At 32.5% G+C, this 16,006-nt stretch overlaps 1 protein-coding gene across 1 annotated transcript; it reads right to left on the reverse strand.

Annotated features, from left to right (window-relative positions):
- Window positions 1–4,130: 4,130 nt before the first annotated feature.
- Window positions 4,131–12,005, reverse strand: LOC100802977 (protein RCC2). The gene is made up of 16 exons (XM_006581119.4): window positions 11,555–12,005; window positions 11,374–11,435; window positions 11,212–11,279; window positions 10,641–10,762; window positions 9,174–9,279; window positions 8,987–9,038; window positions 7,630–7,747; window positions 7,517–7,547; window positions 7,406–7,429; window positions 7,147–7,271; window positions 6,256–6,337; window positions 5,998–6,120; window positions 5,833–5,886; window positions 5,479–5,548; window positions 4,937–4,970; window positions 4,131–4,728 (listed from the first exon to the last, which is right to left on the reverse strand). The coding sequence occupies exons 1-16, from the start codon at window positions 11,754–11,756 to the stop codon at window positions 4,370–4,372; spliced, it is 1,632 nt and encodes a 543-aa protein (XP_006581182.1). The 5' UTR covers window positions 11,757–12,005; the 3' UTR covers window positions 4,131–4,369.
- Window positions 12,006–16,006: the final 4,001 nt, after the last annotated feature.

The raw sequence follows: 16,006 nt of genomic DNA on the forward strand, positions 1-16,006 counted from the left end.
TTTTTCCGTTTCTTATGTTATGTGTGTGTGTATATATATATAAAATTCAAAATAATAATAAAAACGACTTTTTTGGAAAACAAAATAAAATGATATTTTATAGTTAAAAAAGTATTTTTGAAAAATAAACGCACATATAACGTATATTCTCTACACTCGCCATCTAAATGACATCTATTTAAGGAAATTTAAGTGGAAAGTTTTGATACGGACGTATATGGTTACGTATACTTTTCTAATCAATGAGATAAAAAAAAACATCTGACACAAAAGAATATCTTAAAAAAAATCGGTTTTCAATATTTTATAATAAATTAAATTTCAATATACTTAAATCCATTTTATTTTATTAAAATATGTCCCCGTCTTTCAGTCATTAGGAAGATTTATTCTAACTGGTATTCCAAAAAAAGTTAAAACTCTTAATGAAGGCTTACTCAACTAGTTGCGTCAACTGCTTATTTGCGTTATTTCTGATAAGTTATTGTAATCTTAAAAAAAATTAAAAATTTTTAATTTAAAAATAAAGTCAAATATGAAAACTATTTGTCCTTAAAAATAAATTAAATGAGACCAATCACTTCTAAAAAAATCTCTTAATATATGTCTGAGCAATGTTATTTTCAATAGTATCAGGCCAATTCTTTTAGCCCCTTTTTTTGAAAATAAAATCCATCTCATTAGTTTAGTTTTAAAAAATCAAGAATTTTGACTTTACTAAAAAAATGTTATAGTTTTTTTTTTAAAAAAAAACTTCATACTTTTTTTAACCACCGTAGTTGAGATCTTTGGTTTTCTAGAGGAATCCTGAGATATCTCAAAAACTTTGATCCTTTGGATTAATTAAGACTAATTCTTAATTTGAGATTTAGTTGTACTTAAAGTATGTTGTCACTTCCCAATAACAAGGATTGAATTCAAGTGTGTGTTATCAACTGACATTCATTAAATCCTTTAATCCTATTTTAGATGAATAAGAAGACCTTAAAATATATTAAGTACTTGTTTGATTTGACATTATATAATTGATTTTGAATACATATTCACATGCTTGATTTTACATTAAAAAATAATTTATAATTAATTATGGATTGAAGTAATATTGAATAACTTATATGTTAAATCTGAAATTTTTACGAAATTTTTTACTCTTAACTTTATTTTATAACAAGATATTCAAATATAAAACATATTACTTTAAAATTTAATTTTACAAAATCAATTCAAATCCCACATCCAAATGCACACTAAATCAAACACTACTAGCTTTACGAATGATTTCCTAAGGAACCATTCTCAAAACTATAATATATTTTACGGTTAACGTAATAAAGTATTTTTTTCACAAAAAAAAGAAAAAGCAAACAGAATGATATTTGTCCTTATTTTTTAATTTTCTGACCGATAAAAAAAAAAAAACAGCATGTATCGTGTCTGATCATTTGTGTGCGATATCAGGAATTTACTTGGGCGGCATTCAAAATTATCTTCGAAATATTAATAAACATATTGTTGACAAATGACACCAAAAGAAAAAACGACTAGTCTTTTATTTCTTAATCACTTTTCAAATCTTACTTTTTTTTACTTGACAAATCATAAATAGCTGATCACCGAATGCATAGACAAAGCTGTTTTAGTTTAATTAAGGATTTTGAATTCAAATGTTCAATTACAATTGCGTTGAAAATTGAAAGGTAGAGTCTTGGTTATTAATAATAACTTTATCTAACTTAACCTGAATTAGTTAAATATTTAATGTAGTATCATAACATCAGTAACCTTAAAACAAAAACACCATGATTATTCAATCATATTACTGATTAGTTATAAGTAAGTTGTGAGTCAAACTCCAAGAGAAATTTATATATCAAGGAAAAGTCTATTTAACCACTATCTGTAGTTTGAGAGTTGACGGTACGTACGTTGTCTCATGGCCATACTAGTGAGAATATCCGATCAAAGAGAAAACAAACATGATTAGTTATTCGATATTTGGTCCACAAGTTTTTACCACAAATAGTAGCCGTTATCTCATGTCGTGTATGTTTTGGTATAACCACACACTAATTTAATGGCTTAATTATATGATGACCCTTTTTGGTAGCTAGGAATATCATCATCTCAGTGGTGGAAGCAGAGAGTCCCAATCATCAGAGAGCCACGTAAGATTGCTTTCATTATTAGTAATGGGTTCCTTATTATTCCTACCAGCCGGAGTGGAGGGAGAATGAATGAATGTGTGTACCAATACACACACTTGACACTTGAGGTCAACAACAATCAAATGACGTTTAGGTACAACAGCACATGACTAGCCAACTATATAGACCCAATAAATGGTGAGTGCGTAGGTCTGGTGGAGCCCAATGTCACATGGGATCCAACAAAGACAGCCACAACGTTGTTGTTTCGTCAAATATTTCGTCCAAGCAGAGAGCATCAACCGTGCCAAGTGAGTGAGTGAATGAAAATCATAAAACTAAAAGGTTGTGTTGCATGTGCATGGCCTCATCTCGTTTAAAGCTTATCCACCTGACATATTTCACATGCTATCTTTCCTCACTCCCAACTAATCATTAACCCTTCACTTCAGTAAACAAAACAGGTCACAGAATGCTTTTGGAATTTGGATCCCTTCTCATCCCTCACGCTTCCGTTCTGAATCGCTAGTGAGCTTTCACCACTCTGTGCAGTGTCACATGTGCATGTGTTAAGAACGATATACCCAACTACTATTAATAAAATAAAAGCCCAAAGACATGCTCCGACATAGGGCTTATACATGGGCTAATAGCTTACAAAATGTTCTTGTTTAGCATGTGACTTTCAGACACTGTTGTCAAAATGGACCAGTGGATAAAATAAAGATCGTTGTTGTCAACAGAAATCACCCCCGGGCCTTTCGAAACATAGTTTTCAAATTTTATCATTATATAGTAATTGAACTTCGACTCAACAGGTATTTCTAATTTGTTTACTTAATTTCCAAATTAGCTATGTCACATCAACTTCTATTTAGAATTGTGTTGATTAAGGCCATCCTTGACACCACATTTCGGCTGGTTTTTAACATTTTTTTAGTGTTGATTAGGTTTTACAGCATTTTTTTTTTTATCAAAACAGTTGGATTACACGAAGTCATTGTGGACCGAAACTAGAAACTCAGGTCGCTTTCTCCAAAATGAACTAAATTAAGCTTAAGCACACAAATAAATTGTTAGTTATAGTAATTACTTAAATCATGGATTTCAATTAACTCTAGGAAACCTGAGGATCTTCATCATTTTAGACCCAAAGATTTTAGATATATATTAGCTACAAAAGGAAATACTCAGCAGTAAAAAAATTGTCCAGAAACAGTATTACTCCTGCAGAAGACCGATTATAACACCAATGTATTTATGATCAAGATTTATCATGGGACAAGAATAATAATTAAAAAAAGTTTGAAGTTATAATAATTAAAAAAATAAATGTTAAATTTATCAAGGTAATATTTTCTTTTAGAAAATATTCTCTGGTATTAATTTATATAATATCAATCGAGTGCTTTAAAATGTTTAATTTTTTTTTAGTTATGGATTTTTTTGGGCTTATTAGAAATTGCCTTTAAAATATTTTACACTTCGATCTTTGCTTTGCTTTGCTTTCACTTTCTTTTACAGGCAATCTCATTGTAAATAGTTGAATAAATTAAGATTTCCGAACTTTTAAAAGTGCAACAATGGCTCCACGTAATACTGGTTAGAACTAGAATAAAAAATTGTTTTCTAACAATTTTTTTTACAAAAAAGTAACATTTATATCTTTTAATGTGCTTTAGAGCCGTTTATAATTAATTACATGAGGCTCAACTGGGAAACCCAACTCACTTGAGATGCAACTCAAACGAAGAGGTGAAAGGGTAGATGCCCATATCCACAGCACTGCAATAGGCTCTTTTTAAGAATTGAACTTGTCTATCCGTCCAATGCGCCAAAGCTCACACTTGAGCATAATACAAAAATGGATTAAAAGAATTAAAACGACATAATCCGCCTCAAACTTAATCAGCAAGCATCCCACCAAGTTAGCATAACAAAAGATTAAGGTAAAAATAAAAGATAGAGGGGGCAAATCCAGAGGCATTAGGAAAACTGAAGCCATAAAAGCATCCCCTTACAAAAAATTATAACAAGCGGGCAATTCTTGCCATGCGTCTTAAAACAGTCAGCAAATTTAACATGTTTCTAAAAAATTTGCATTAAATAGTTAGCGGGATCAAATTATAATAACACCGAAACACAAGGTATAATTACCGGCCAATGAATTACACGCTGGAATTCTCTAGGCATATAGAGAACAAAATTTCCAACAAAAAACTAAGTTATGACTTACGGGGTCTTCCTCTCTTACCAGTTTTCACCTGAGGAGATTTAGAACTGCTTTTATTTGCAGCAGTCCCACCCCGTCCACGGCCAGAACCTTTTTCCTTAGCGCCTTTTCCCTTGGCCCCCGCCTTTTTCGGAGCCTTACCTCGGCCTTTACCAGAACTACGAGGCCTTTTTGCCTCAACCTCACCATTAATTTCATCCTCACTATCCTCACTTTCTTCAGCATCCTCTTCCTCCTCTGACTCAGATGAATCTTTCAATTGTTTCCTCTTCTTCGAATTGTCAGCAGCTCCTTTTGCACCCTTTTTCGCAGCCTGCTTAGGCACTGGAGTTGTGTTTACGGCCTCATTACCTGCAGCCAGAGAACAATGAAATTAGCACCAGTTCAGACTCCTACCAGACTGTTAAAGCCTTTTGAACAGTCAACTGAAGATGGATCAGGATTCCACCCCACCCCACTCAAAACAGCCACAAAATGATACACACTTGTGCATTTTGCAATTTGTACAGATTGTACAGTATAGCCTAAAACTAATTTGAATTTATAATAAGTAGCATACCTTCACCAACAGCTTTCCCATCATATATATCAAGCTGCAGTTAAAGGAGACATTAGGTATTGCATACATCATATCATAAAATAAAATGCAATAGATAAAGTAAACTACATGGGACATGTGAAGTGAAGAGGACATACGAGTATGACAGATAACATTTTAGAGATACAAATAGGAGTGAAAAAAACAACCTATATATATATATATAGCAAAAAAATAACTAGATGTAAATTTACTACATGAAAATATCTACAAAACTAGACAAAACTCACAGCTTCTCTAAATCTATTCATAATATTCAACAGATAGATATAGAAATTGAGAACAAAAACGAAACCCTATTACAAAGAATCTACTGGTTCCTGTCATATTCAACACATAAATAGCTCAAGACAAAACCCATTGGAATTTGATGATTTTTGCTACAAGAAGCATAAATATAGCCAAAAATATAGCAGACCTTGTTAAATCCTTTTGAGAACTTGATACAATAAACATGAGCTAATGAATTCCTAGGATAATAGTAGGTAAAATTTAAGAGCTACCTGGTCAAGTCGATCAGCAACATTTGCTCTATCAACAATAACCATGGAATGACCCATACCACAAGCAACACTGTTAGAAAATAAGAAAATATTTAGATCATTTCTCATTTTGCTAATTCATATAGATAGCAATATAAAAAAGATATCACATCATTTCTAAAGAACTTTTGTTTATTAATAATATTCATGGCATCAAAGCATAACTTCTTAACCAATGCCAAATTTTGGCTACCAAAAACAAACTGAGACCAAAGAAACTACTTGACATTCAGGGTGGAAAATGGAATACATTGCAACATCCACAAAATGGCAGGCAAGATAAAATGGAAAAAAAGGGTGATGTTTGCTACCTACCTTATTACATGCATACCCTCAAGTAAATCCACCTTCTTGGGTACAGCTGAAGACCTAATGAGCAAGTGCAAACCGGATTAGAAAATAAGAAAATCAAGGCAACACAAATAATTAAAGATTACTCCCCAATCCTATTCACTCCAAAAAAGAGTTGCATACACCTACTTCTGTCCAGTAGGTCCATATCCCAGCTCTCCATTCTGAGCAAGTCCCCAACTTATGCAAGAGGAATCAGCCCCAACAAAATGGTGCATATTGCCTGAATCCATGCATCGTAGATTCCAACCACTATTTACCAAAGTAAACATGGAATACTTTGATCAACATCAAGTAAAAGAGTCGGAGGAAAATATAACTTATCAAGAAATTATTTATAACCAAGAATTATCATTCAAACCATGGAATAAAGTACAAGTATACAACCTTAAATCCATTAGAGGCTTCGGATACATCCAGTCATCACCAGTGTTCTTTAATTTTCCCCACATATACAACTGCCCTCCACCTGAAATGAAAAAAGAACCAGCACTGAAACTGAAACCAAAATCCATTTTGTGGAAATAAGCAACCAAAATCATAATTTAAATAGGGATTGTTCAGATCAGAGATAAATTATAATATTTTAACTAGAAATACTAAGAAAGGTGTTGAATTGTTGTAACTTGTAAGTCATAAGTCATATAATGATCAATTGAGGCTTGAAAAGAGTGCAGAAATCTTGTACATGGGAAAAGCCAGCAAAGCTAATACTTAACATCATATCCTTGGTCAGTACAACCAGTAGCATAAATTGAATTAACTGTTCCTAAAGTTAATGGGACTTTTGATTCCCTTGTGTAAAGATAAAAAATACATCAATAAAAGGGAGAGCCTTAGCAACAGGTGCAAAGACTCCTGAGGTTGGACTCTTTTAACAAACCATGAACTAACCACTAAAGAAATACTAACAGAAGTTTTCATTTTCATATACATCCCCTTCAAATATTTTTCTTGATTCTTTTTAATATACAGGAAATTGGTAACGTAAGATGTATAGTAAAATACATGCTATCAACATTAGTAACTAACCCATGTTCACATTGCTTGTCCATTTTATTATGCATAAAAAAGGAAGCAATATTAGTAACGTAAGAGCATGGGTTTGACACTTGATAAAAGATCATGCTATCAATATCATCAGTTAATAACAGTATAACACGCATTACCAAAAAGGAAGCAAGCAACATAATAACAGCTATGAAGGAGGTACATAATGTCAGTGTGTAATTTATTTTACTAAAAGAAGGGGTCGGAGAACATGGGTGTGAGGCATACCTGCAGTACATGAAGAATTCACAGAACCAGCTGATATGACTGAATCAGGCGGCAAAACATTTCTATTTTGAAAAACTTCAACACGGCGTGGGACCCACTCATCCTTCTGCTCCCTATGTCCTAGCCTACAGAACCAATTTTGAACACAGGGAGTAGGGACCAGATATTAAAAACCAATTTGAATAAAAATTATCTGATATTTGCAGTCTATTGGGAGTTCACAAAGCATTGCCAACCCAATGTTGAATTAAGCACTGACCTTCCATAACCACCAAAACCCCACCTGCACACCCAACACCCAAGTAATCAACACTTATAACTTTACTCAGGGAAGTAAAACATTGAAGTAGGAGACTAGCGGATTACTCACGTGTAGACAAAGCCATTCTTATCCACAGCCACTAAAAATCCAAAAACAAAAACATTAAGGAAAAATAGTAAATAAGATCATATAACCAAGATCAAGCAAGGAATAACAACCACCTGTGTGATTTGTTCCACATGCCACTTTAACAATTGTTTCCCCAGCAAGAGCAGCAATTGCTCGAGGACGTGGCTGGGGTTCATAAACCAACCTCACAGAGCTGTCTTTGGAATTATACTGCAGGTACATGCAAAATTAGGTAAAGGTAAAGCTTTCTATTCTTCACGACCCCATGCATGTGAATGTATATTACAGCAAGTGGAATCAAATGTAATTGAAAAAAAAAAGTTTGAATTTTCAGGCAGACAAAGCATGGGTTAAAAATTAATAGCATATCCAAACCAAGGTCAATTTTGGAGAACAACTTTTTATTTAGTTATATTATCTGTGACAAAATTAACTTGTTCTTGAAGAAAAATAAAGACCTATTATTATTTCAATCGTTATATAATCCTCATAATTCATATTGGCATGGAGTTTCTTCTCTACAATGCATGAAACTTACTGAGATGATCGAGTAAAACTCCAGCCACAGATGGTAACTGGAGAACAAGTGGGACATGATTCACAAGACAAATAACATTAGTAAAAGTATAATACAGAACTTGATTAATTATTTTACAATTACTAATTAGTTTAAACCTTCATGTCCATTATTCTATAATTCTCATTTGATGTTTCTTAATCTGCAACTATAACAATTTTTAGGCATGCCTATAATCATTGGTAGTTTTTTTTTTCTTCAAAAAAAACAAATGTTAAATAAATTTCTATTCTGTTTTTTCAAAGAAGGAAAGAATATCCAGCACATAAAACAAATTTATTCACTGGTAAGAGATAAACAATTAAGAAAACCAAATCATTAGCAAGGGAGGAAGTAGATATTAAAGATTATTTACACTAGGAGTAAGACTAAGGAATCAAGGCCTTAAAATTCATAAAATCCAGACAACCAACAGCATGCATAAATATCTAGTCTGCTGAAAGTTAAAATATTGAATCCAATAATATTATTTTAAAACTTGCAAATATTTTCTTAAACTGAGTATACTGAAATAATTATTGAAGAAAACATAAGTGGTTAATTTGATGCACTGAAACCAAGGGAAAGATATCAGCACTAAAGAACACTATGTTAAAACATATGCCTGCCATAGCCACAGGCAAATATAAGTCAAAATTCAATCATCATAGTAATAGTAAGATTTGTTAAACCCTGGCAACCATTATGAGCTCAATGGTACCTAAATGGCCCCAAGCACACAGCTTCTGGTCAACTGGCCTTTAAATCTGAAGATAATAGATCATATACAACCACTAGAATACAGTATCCTGCATCCCATGAGTTTAAATTAAAATATGGACACTCACACATCTTGGGACAACAAAGACATGACACATCTTCCTTTAGCATACCTCATTATCTGTTCCATGCCCAAGCTGCCCATACTGTGGAAGCCCAGCAGTCCTGGAAATCAAAGCAAAAGAAAAACTTGAAATTCAGCAACCACAGCATGTCTGCATCCCAAGCAAGAACAAAATATTCATGCCCGTGGACCGAGAATCAAGAAAACTGAATGCAATCTTTATCCAGAAACCATACAGTATAGAAGCTCCTTCAACGGAAGATAACCAGACAGTGAAGTCACCGCCACAAGCAGTATGTTTTACATCAGACACAAGACAGCGAACAGGTGATGACTCAATTTCTGCACAAGACAAAGCATGGAAGAAAATCAAATTGTCATTCTCTATGAGATAAAGCAATCCTTATTGTTCATAAACAAAAGTACGAAATTAAGAGGAGAAACCAATTTATATTCTACAAAATTATATTTTTATCCCTTAATCCCTTTTTCAAGGGATAAAAAACCACGATTTTGATGAGCAAGAAAGAGAGCAAGTGGATGTAGAATGAAAGTGTTAGGCTTCTGTTTTTAAGCTCTACAAGTTCAAGATTTGGTACTGAAGCTTCAGCAGTGCACTCCATCCTTTCCCCCATGTTTCAGTGTGCAATTTGCTACTTTCTTCTAAGCACTTCAAAGTTTGCATTTGCAGTGCACAACTGCTTCCCAACTTGTGACGTGGGTATTTATTTGAAAAAAAGATATATCTATTTTTTGCTTTAGTGATTTCAAATCAGGGAAAATTGGAAGAATAAAATTGGTATATATTAAAAATTTTAATTTTATATGAAAATAACTACATAAAATATATTTGTTACATAAGTAATAATGATAAGCTTTGATGTTGTAGTTAATTTTTTAAAGCATCCATGCAAAATTATTTCATTATCAATTTACGTGACTCCTGTCCGACTATCCCCCGTTTCTATTGCAAATTCCAACTCCTTTATGCCTCCCATGTGACTCTCCTGCAGCACACAAAATTCAATATTTGTGCAAATTAACACACTGGACTGTGTGAAACCACCTTGGACAATGAGCCCAAAAGTCTGATTGGATGAGCTGCAAACTTGACCAGCATGAGTTGTCAAGCATGATTGGACGAGCAAGCATTGGACAACATGCAATTTATTGACAGTGTGAATATCTCAGTTGTTCCAATTCAATTCGGGTCACCGGTTTTAGCTCAGTTTTAACCATGTCAAGCGGGTGGATGCATTTTCAATTCCGAGGGGAGTCCAGACTGGACACATGTCCAGTTTCTGGTCAAACCGATTGGACCAGCCAATCCAGTCCAATATTAATAATGCTAACTGGAATTTCCAAATAGGGGAAGGGAAATGTTTCTCCATTCCATCATCGAATACCCGAATAACAACCAGCTTTACTCCATTTCATCATTGAATACCCGAATAACAACCAGCTTTACTCCATTTCAACTTTGCATACCCGAATAACGACAAGGTTTACTCTGTTCCATCATCAAATACCCGAATAACGACAAGCTTTACTCCATTCAATTCTATACATCTATTAAACTCATAAATATCCAAAAAAGGCCCAAGAAAAAACATGGATCACACTACCATTCAAGCAAACACTGTCATTAAAAATGCATTAGCAGAAATTGCCGATTTTTACAGATACACTGAAAACAAGCATACCATTTCTCACAGAACCAGAACCTAGCTGTCCATGTTTGTTCCATCCAAATGCTAGGGAATTTCCATCCTCCGTAACAACCACCGTATGGCTCCTCCCTGATCCAGCTTTGACAATTTTGTATCTTCAATTTAAATATCAAAGAAATTTAGCGTTACAAGGAACAATGACAGAACAGACTACAAATTCATACAAAATTAACCCTTAAGCTGAAAAAGTTAGAGAAAGACAAACGTCAAAATCAACATCCAATACAAAATCAAAGAGAAAAATTAAAGAGCAAATCTGTTTTATCCATTGGCAAATCACCAAACAGACAATCAACCAAAAGCAACAACTTTTACAATTGTTGCTTCTTCATAATAGACAAACACGCTAAGAACTTTTACAGACCATTGATAACCCCAGAAGCCAAACAGATACCATACACGATAAAAGACTGAGCATATACTCTTGCTGACACACACACACACAAAACACCAAACAAGGAAGCACAATGTTCATGGCCAACAAAGGCAAAAGAAGCTGGTGAAAACCGAAACAGCATACACCCACAACAAATCATTAACTCACTTAGAAAGTTCAGACACAACAGTTGGTCTGTCACGCTGAATGGTATCTCCATGACCCAGTTGCCCTTTCTGCACAACAAATCCCACGAATTAGAGTCAAAACTACAACAATTTAAAACTCAAAAAAATCAGTGTTAAGTGTGTATAAGCTTCACAGTTATACCTCATTTCGTCCCCATGTATAACAACGCCCTTCAACGTCCAATGCCACGCAATGACAAGACACTGCATTCACACCAACGATAACACACTTCAAAACACATAACCCATAACACAACAGAATAACTAAAAAAAAGAAGTGAATATAAAAAACAAATAAACAATTATTTTTTTAAAAAAGTTACCGCAGCCGGAGGCGACGTAGCGAATATCGACGCCGACGAGAGGACGTAGGCGCGAGGGAGAGACGAGGTTACCGTCGACGGCGCCTTTGCGACGACCAATGATATCCCAACACGTGGCACCGCAGAACAAGAGTTCTCCCCCTTTGACCTCTTGGTTCTTCTCTTCCTCCTCGACCTTCTTCTCCGCTTCGGACGCAGACATTTCCCGTTCACTCCGGCGAGAGCAACGGTAAAAAAAATAAAAATGGCAGATCCAACGGCTAGTATTCAAAATCAGGGTAAAGGAAGCGCGGGAAAAGATCAGGAGCAAGGGAGAGGGGGTAAGGGGAGAACTGGGTTTGCGCAGTGACAGTGGGGTGAAGAAGAAGAAAATGAAACCCTAATTCAATTTTACCGAGTGAGAAGAAGTGAGTGCTCCCTAATAAAGAGAGAGTAGCAACAACCCAACTTTTGATTATTCATCTAAATATTATTATTAATGGATATTGGATATTGAAATATTAAAAAGGGAAACAAATCATTATTATTATGTGGCGATTTAGATTTGCCTCTGCTCGCTCTGTCGTTGTCTGCAGATTTTCTTTTTCTTTTACCGTCAGAATTTGTCCCTCTCGCTTTACTCTTTATATTTTTTTTCACTTTTTTAAACTCTGATTGATTTCGAAGGTAGCGTAAATGTTAATTTTTTTCTATTTTATTTCAACTCATTATTAACTATTAATAGAAAAAAAAATCAAATCAAGTACTACTGTCTTGTAGCACGCGCAAAATTAATGCTTTGTTCATGTTAGCAGCCTAATAGATTGACGGAAAACAAGCACTACCTCAGTACCTCTAATCCTTTTTTCAGAAATTTGTTTCTTTTTATAAGATTTATTTTAAATTGTTTTATATTAGTTAATTTTTTTATCAGAATATTATTAATTATTCTATAATATTTTACTAAATAAATTAATAAGGTAATTCTCCTTCTCGTTTGTGAGTACTAAGAAAAATAACTGATGCATGTTAATTAATTGGATAAAAAATTACTAAAATAAATTAGTAATAAGATAAACTCTTTCTCTTTCTTGTGAAGATTAGGATAATTTAGTTATATATTAATTTATAAATAGATGAAAATAATTAGGTAAAATAAATGAGAAGATGAGTCTTAATAATTTTAAGAGTAATTTAGAAAATGTTAATTTAAATATATTGCAAACAAAATTAATTTTATTAACTAAATTGACTTTAAAAAAAAATACGACTCTCTTTATAAGATCTTTTCTATCCAATTCACAGCAAATAACAAATTAACTTTCTTATTTTTCATGAATTGGATAAAAAGAATATTATAAAGAGAGTGGACATTTTGTGTCATATTTAATTGGCTCAATAGGCCTAGTTAGACTCATAAAATTCATGTCCGAACAAAAAGAGAGGCTCGGTTGGTCTAACCCATTTTTTATTTATAAATTTATATATTTCTTTTAGAATTTTGTATGTTAAATATGTTTTATTTTTTTATTAGGACTGAATAGTCTCATCGGCCTACTTGACATAAGGATAATTGGGCCATCAAACTTGCAAATTTGGTGTAACCCAACTGTCTTGTTTCACACTCTAGCCCAACAAAACCAAGCCGAACAACCCAAATTATCAACTATAGTTATATACAGAAAATAGGATTTTGAAATAGGACAGACACTTCGACCTAGCCTAAATCATATCAAGTCAAGCCAGGCTTTTACAAAGACATATTTAATTTAAAAAGTCCAAGCTTTGATCATTCAAAAAGTTTTTTAAACATAATCGACCAACCTATTTAAATAAATATAAATAATATATTTTTGTACGTATTTCATTATATTAATCTTTTATGATTTACTAAAATTACATGTTTGTTTACTTTTAAATAATAAACATATAGACGTATATAAAGTTATGATAGTAAATTTATTGAATGATACATTAATGTCTTATTTTCAAGTTTTATTGTAAAATGAACTTTTAAATAAGTTAGCGTGATAGTCATGTCAAAGTTAATGAGACAGTAGCCCTCGCTAGAAGTAAAGTCCTGCCAAAAACAATGTTATAAATCCCCTAGGTAGATCAAGGAATCCTATGAGCCTGACACTCAACAGCATGTGAACCTAAAAGAAATTAGAGAATGACAAAGTAGACAAGAAGGAGGAATAGCCTCACAAGCTTTCGTCCAAACTAATAGTAGTATAACTCAATAACAACTTCATTAAATTAATGAAATTTAAAATAAATCAAATCATAAAATGAAGAACTATTTTTTTTAATTGCCCGTAATCATAAAAAAATATGTTGAAATCAAAGTTTATTTGAAAAAAAAATATAAAACTAGCCTAATCCCTTTCAAGAACTATCAAAAAAAGATTGCAGGTGGCTTTGAATACCATCCATGAAAAATAGGGGGTAGATTTATCTAGAGGAGTTAGGATTTTAAAAAATGCATAAAATTTATAAATTTTTAATTTTTCTATTACGTAACACTCATTGCTCAAAGTCCCAAAACACACGCCCATTTGGTGATAACAAAGATTGTTATGTGGGCGTAGGAGTATTAGATGATTGGACGCGTGAGTAAGAAAAATAAAAGAATGGAAACTCACCTCTAACTTTAGTTATCAACTTTACAGGGAGGTGGTGAGAAAATGAGGTAAAAATGAGAGAACGAGTAGTTGTTGAAAAGGAGGAGGAAAGGAAAAATTGATGAAGAGAAAGAGATCATAAACTCACTTATAGTGTTTGAATTCGTTAATATTTTGTTCTGATCGGGAAAAAAGGAAAGAAAAAGAAAAGAAAAAAAAAGAAGAAAAAATAGTAGAAAATGTGATGATTTTCAACTTACTTGATAAGTGAAAGAAAAAAATAGCATTAATTCAATATACGATAAAGGATAAACTTACACAAGTATAAATTATACTCACTTTTACACCATTAATAATTTTATATAAAAATATAATTTTTATCAATGTACCCTTAAATTATAATTAAATATTACTCAAATTATTCGTGCCAAATGTTATAAAAAATGAATAATAATAATAATAATAAATTGTATCGATGTGTAAGGTGGTCTCTTTCTATATCTATACATACACACAAGATGGTTACTATTCTTTAATCACTAATAAGCTTTGACTAAATATATAATTTGAAGTGCATTTTTTTAATAACACAAAAGTTTAACAAAAAGAAAAAAATGAACATGATTTGCTTTTCGTTTGGCTCTGAAAAATTAACAATCAAGTGTTACTCTGTTTATTTCCTATGTTCAATATATATATAAAATAGAAAATTTGAACTGTTTTGGCTATCTTTTAACCAATAAAGGTAGTTAGATAACATGCTTCTCTGAACCTCAAAATATATTAGGTCTCAAAATTTACATTATAGGTGTCCACTTTCCCTTGTACGCATCGTTAAAATCTTGAAATGAACACAAGTTTCGGATATATATTGAAATCAGCATTAATCGAAAACTCCATTTGAAATTATGTGAAATTGCTGGTCACATAATAAAAACTATAACACATATGGAGTTTCTAGGGGTAATCCAGGAGACGCAACATGTGGTGGTTTGATCATACAAAGGTTCTAGGATTGAGGGAGTTTGTTTAGCTGATCTGATTCGTAGTGATGTCGGTAAATATTTGTGTTTTAATTTAAAATTTATAAATATATATTAATTCCATCTTATAAAATAAAAATATTTATTTTAGATTTTCTTAAGATTTTGTTTTAATGAGTTAAACTATTTTATTAGATTTGTTTTGACAACTGTATGTTAGTTTCCAACGGTCATATTTTCAACGGTCATGCTTAAGGTGATCTGTGTCTATATATTATCTTTTCTCATTTCTAAAAACATGACAGAACAACAGTCTCATCTTTTTCTCCCAAATTTTTTTATATCTTCTCTTATAAAATAATTTATTTCTTGAGAATAAGAACATTGGTGTTCATAAGGTTCGAGGATCCTTTCGCTGCACAAGATCGGAACCAACGGGTTGTCGTATCTTGGGAGAGGAGCGCAATCAGAATTTCTTACCCGTGCAGTGAGGGCGTTTTCTCTCTAAGGATAGCGTTTACGCGCTTCAACCCAGGCTATTTAATTCTTTCCCTTGATTTAATTTTTTCTTTGTGCTCATTGTATGATATAATGCATTATTTATGTGATGAAAATTAAATTTATTTTGCTACTGTTATTTTGTTATTTAATTCAAGACTATGCATCTTTTTCGTATTTATTTTCTTTCATTTTTTATTTTATTTTCCAACAGTCTTAGAGAGAAAAGTGTTTTAGAGAGAAAAATGTTTTATACTTTCTTCTTACATAGTCTTTTCTGCAATAGCATGATGTTGTATCAAAATATCTATAATGGATATGATTAAGTTCCTTTCTAGTAAGCATGAAAAATTAATGGATGAAAACAC

The sequence above is a fragment of the Glycine max genome, chromosome 6 (assembly GCF_000004515.6).
Source record: "Glycine max cultivar Williams 82 chromosome 6, Glycine_max_v4.0, whole genome shotgun sequence".
NCBI classification, from domain to species: Eukaryota; Viridiplantae; Streptophyta; class Magnoliopsida; order Fabales; family Fabaceae; genus Glycine; species Glycine max.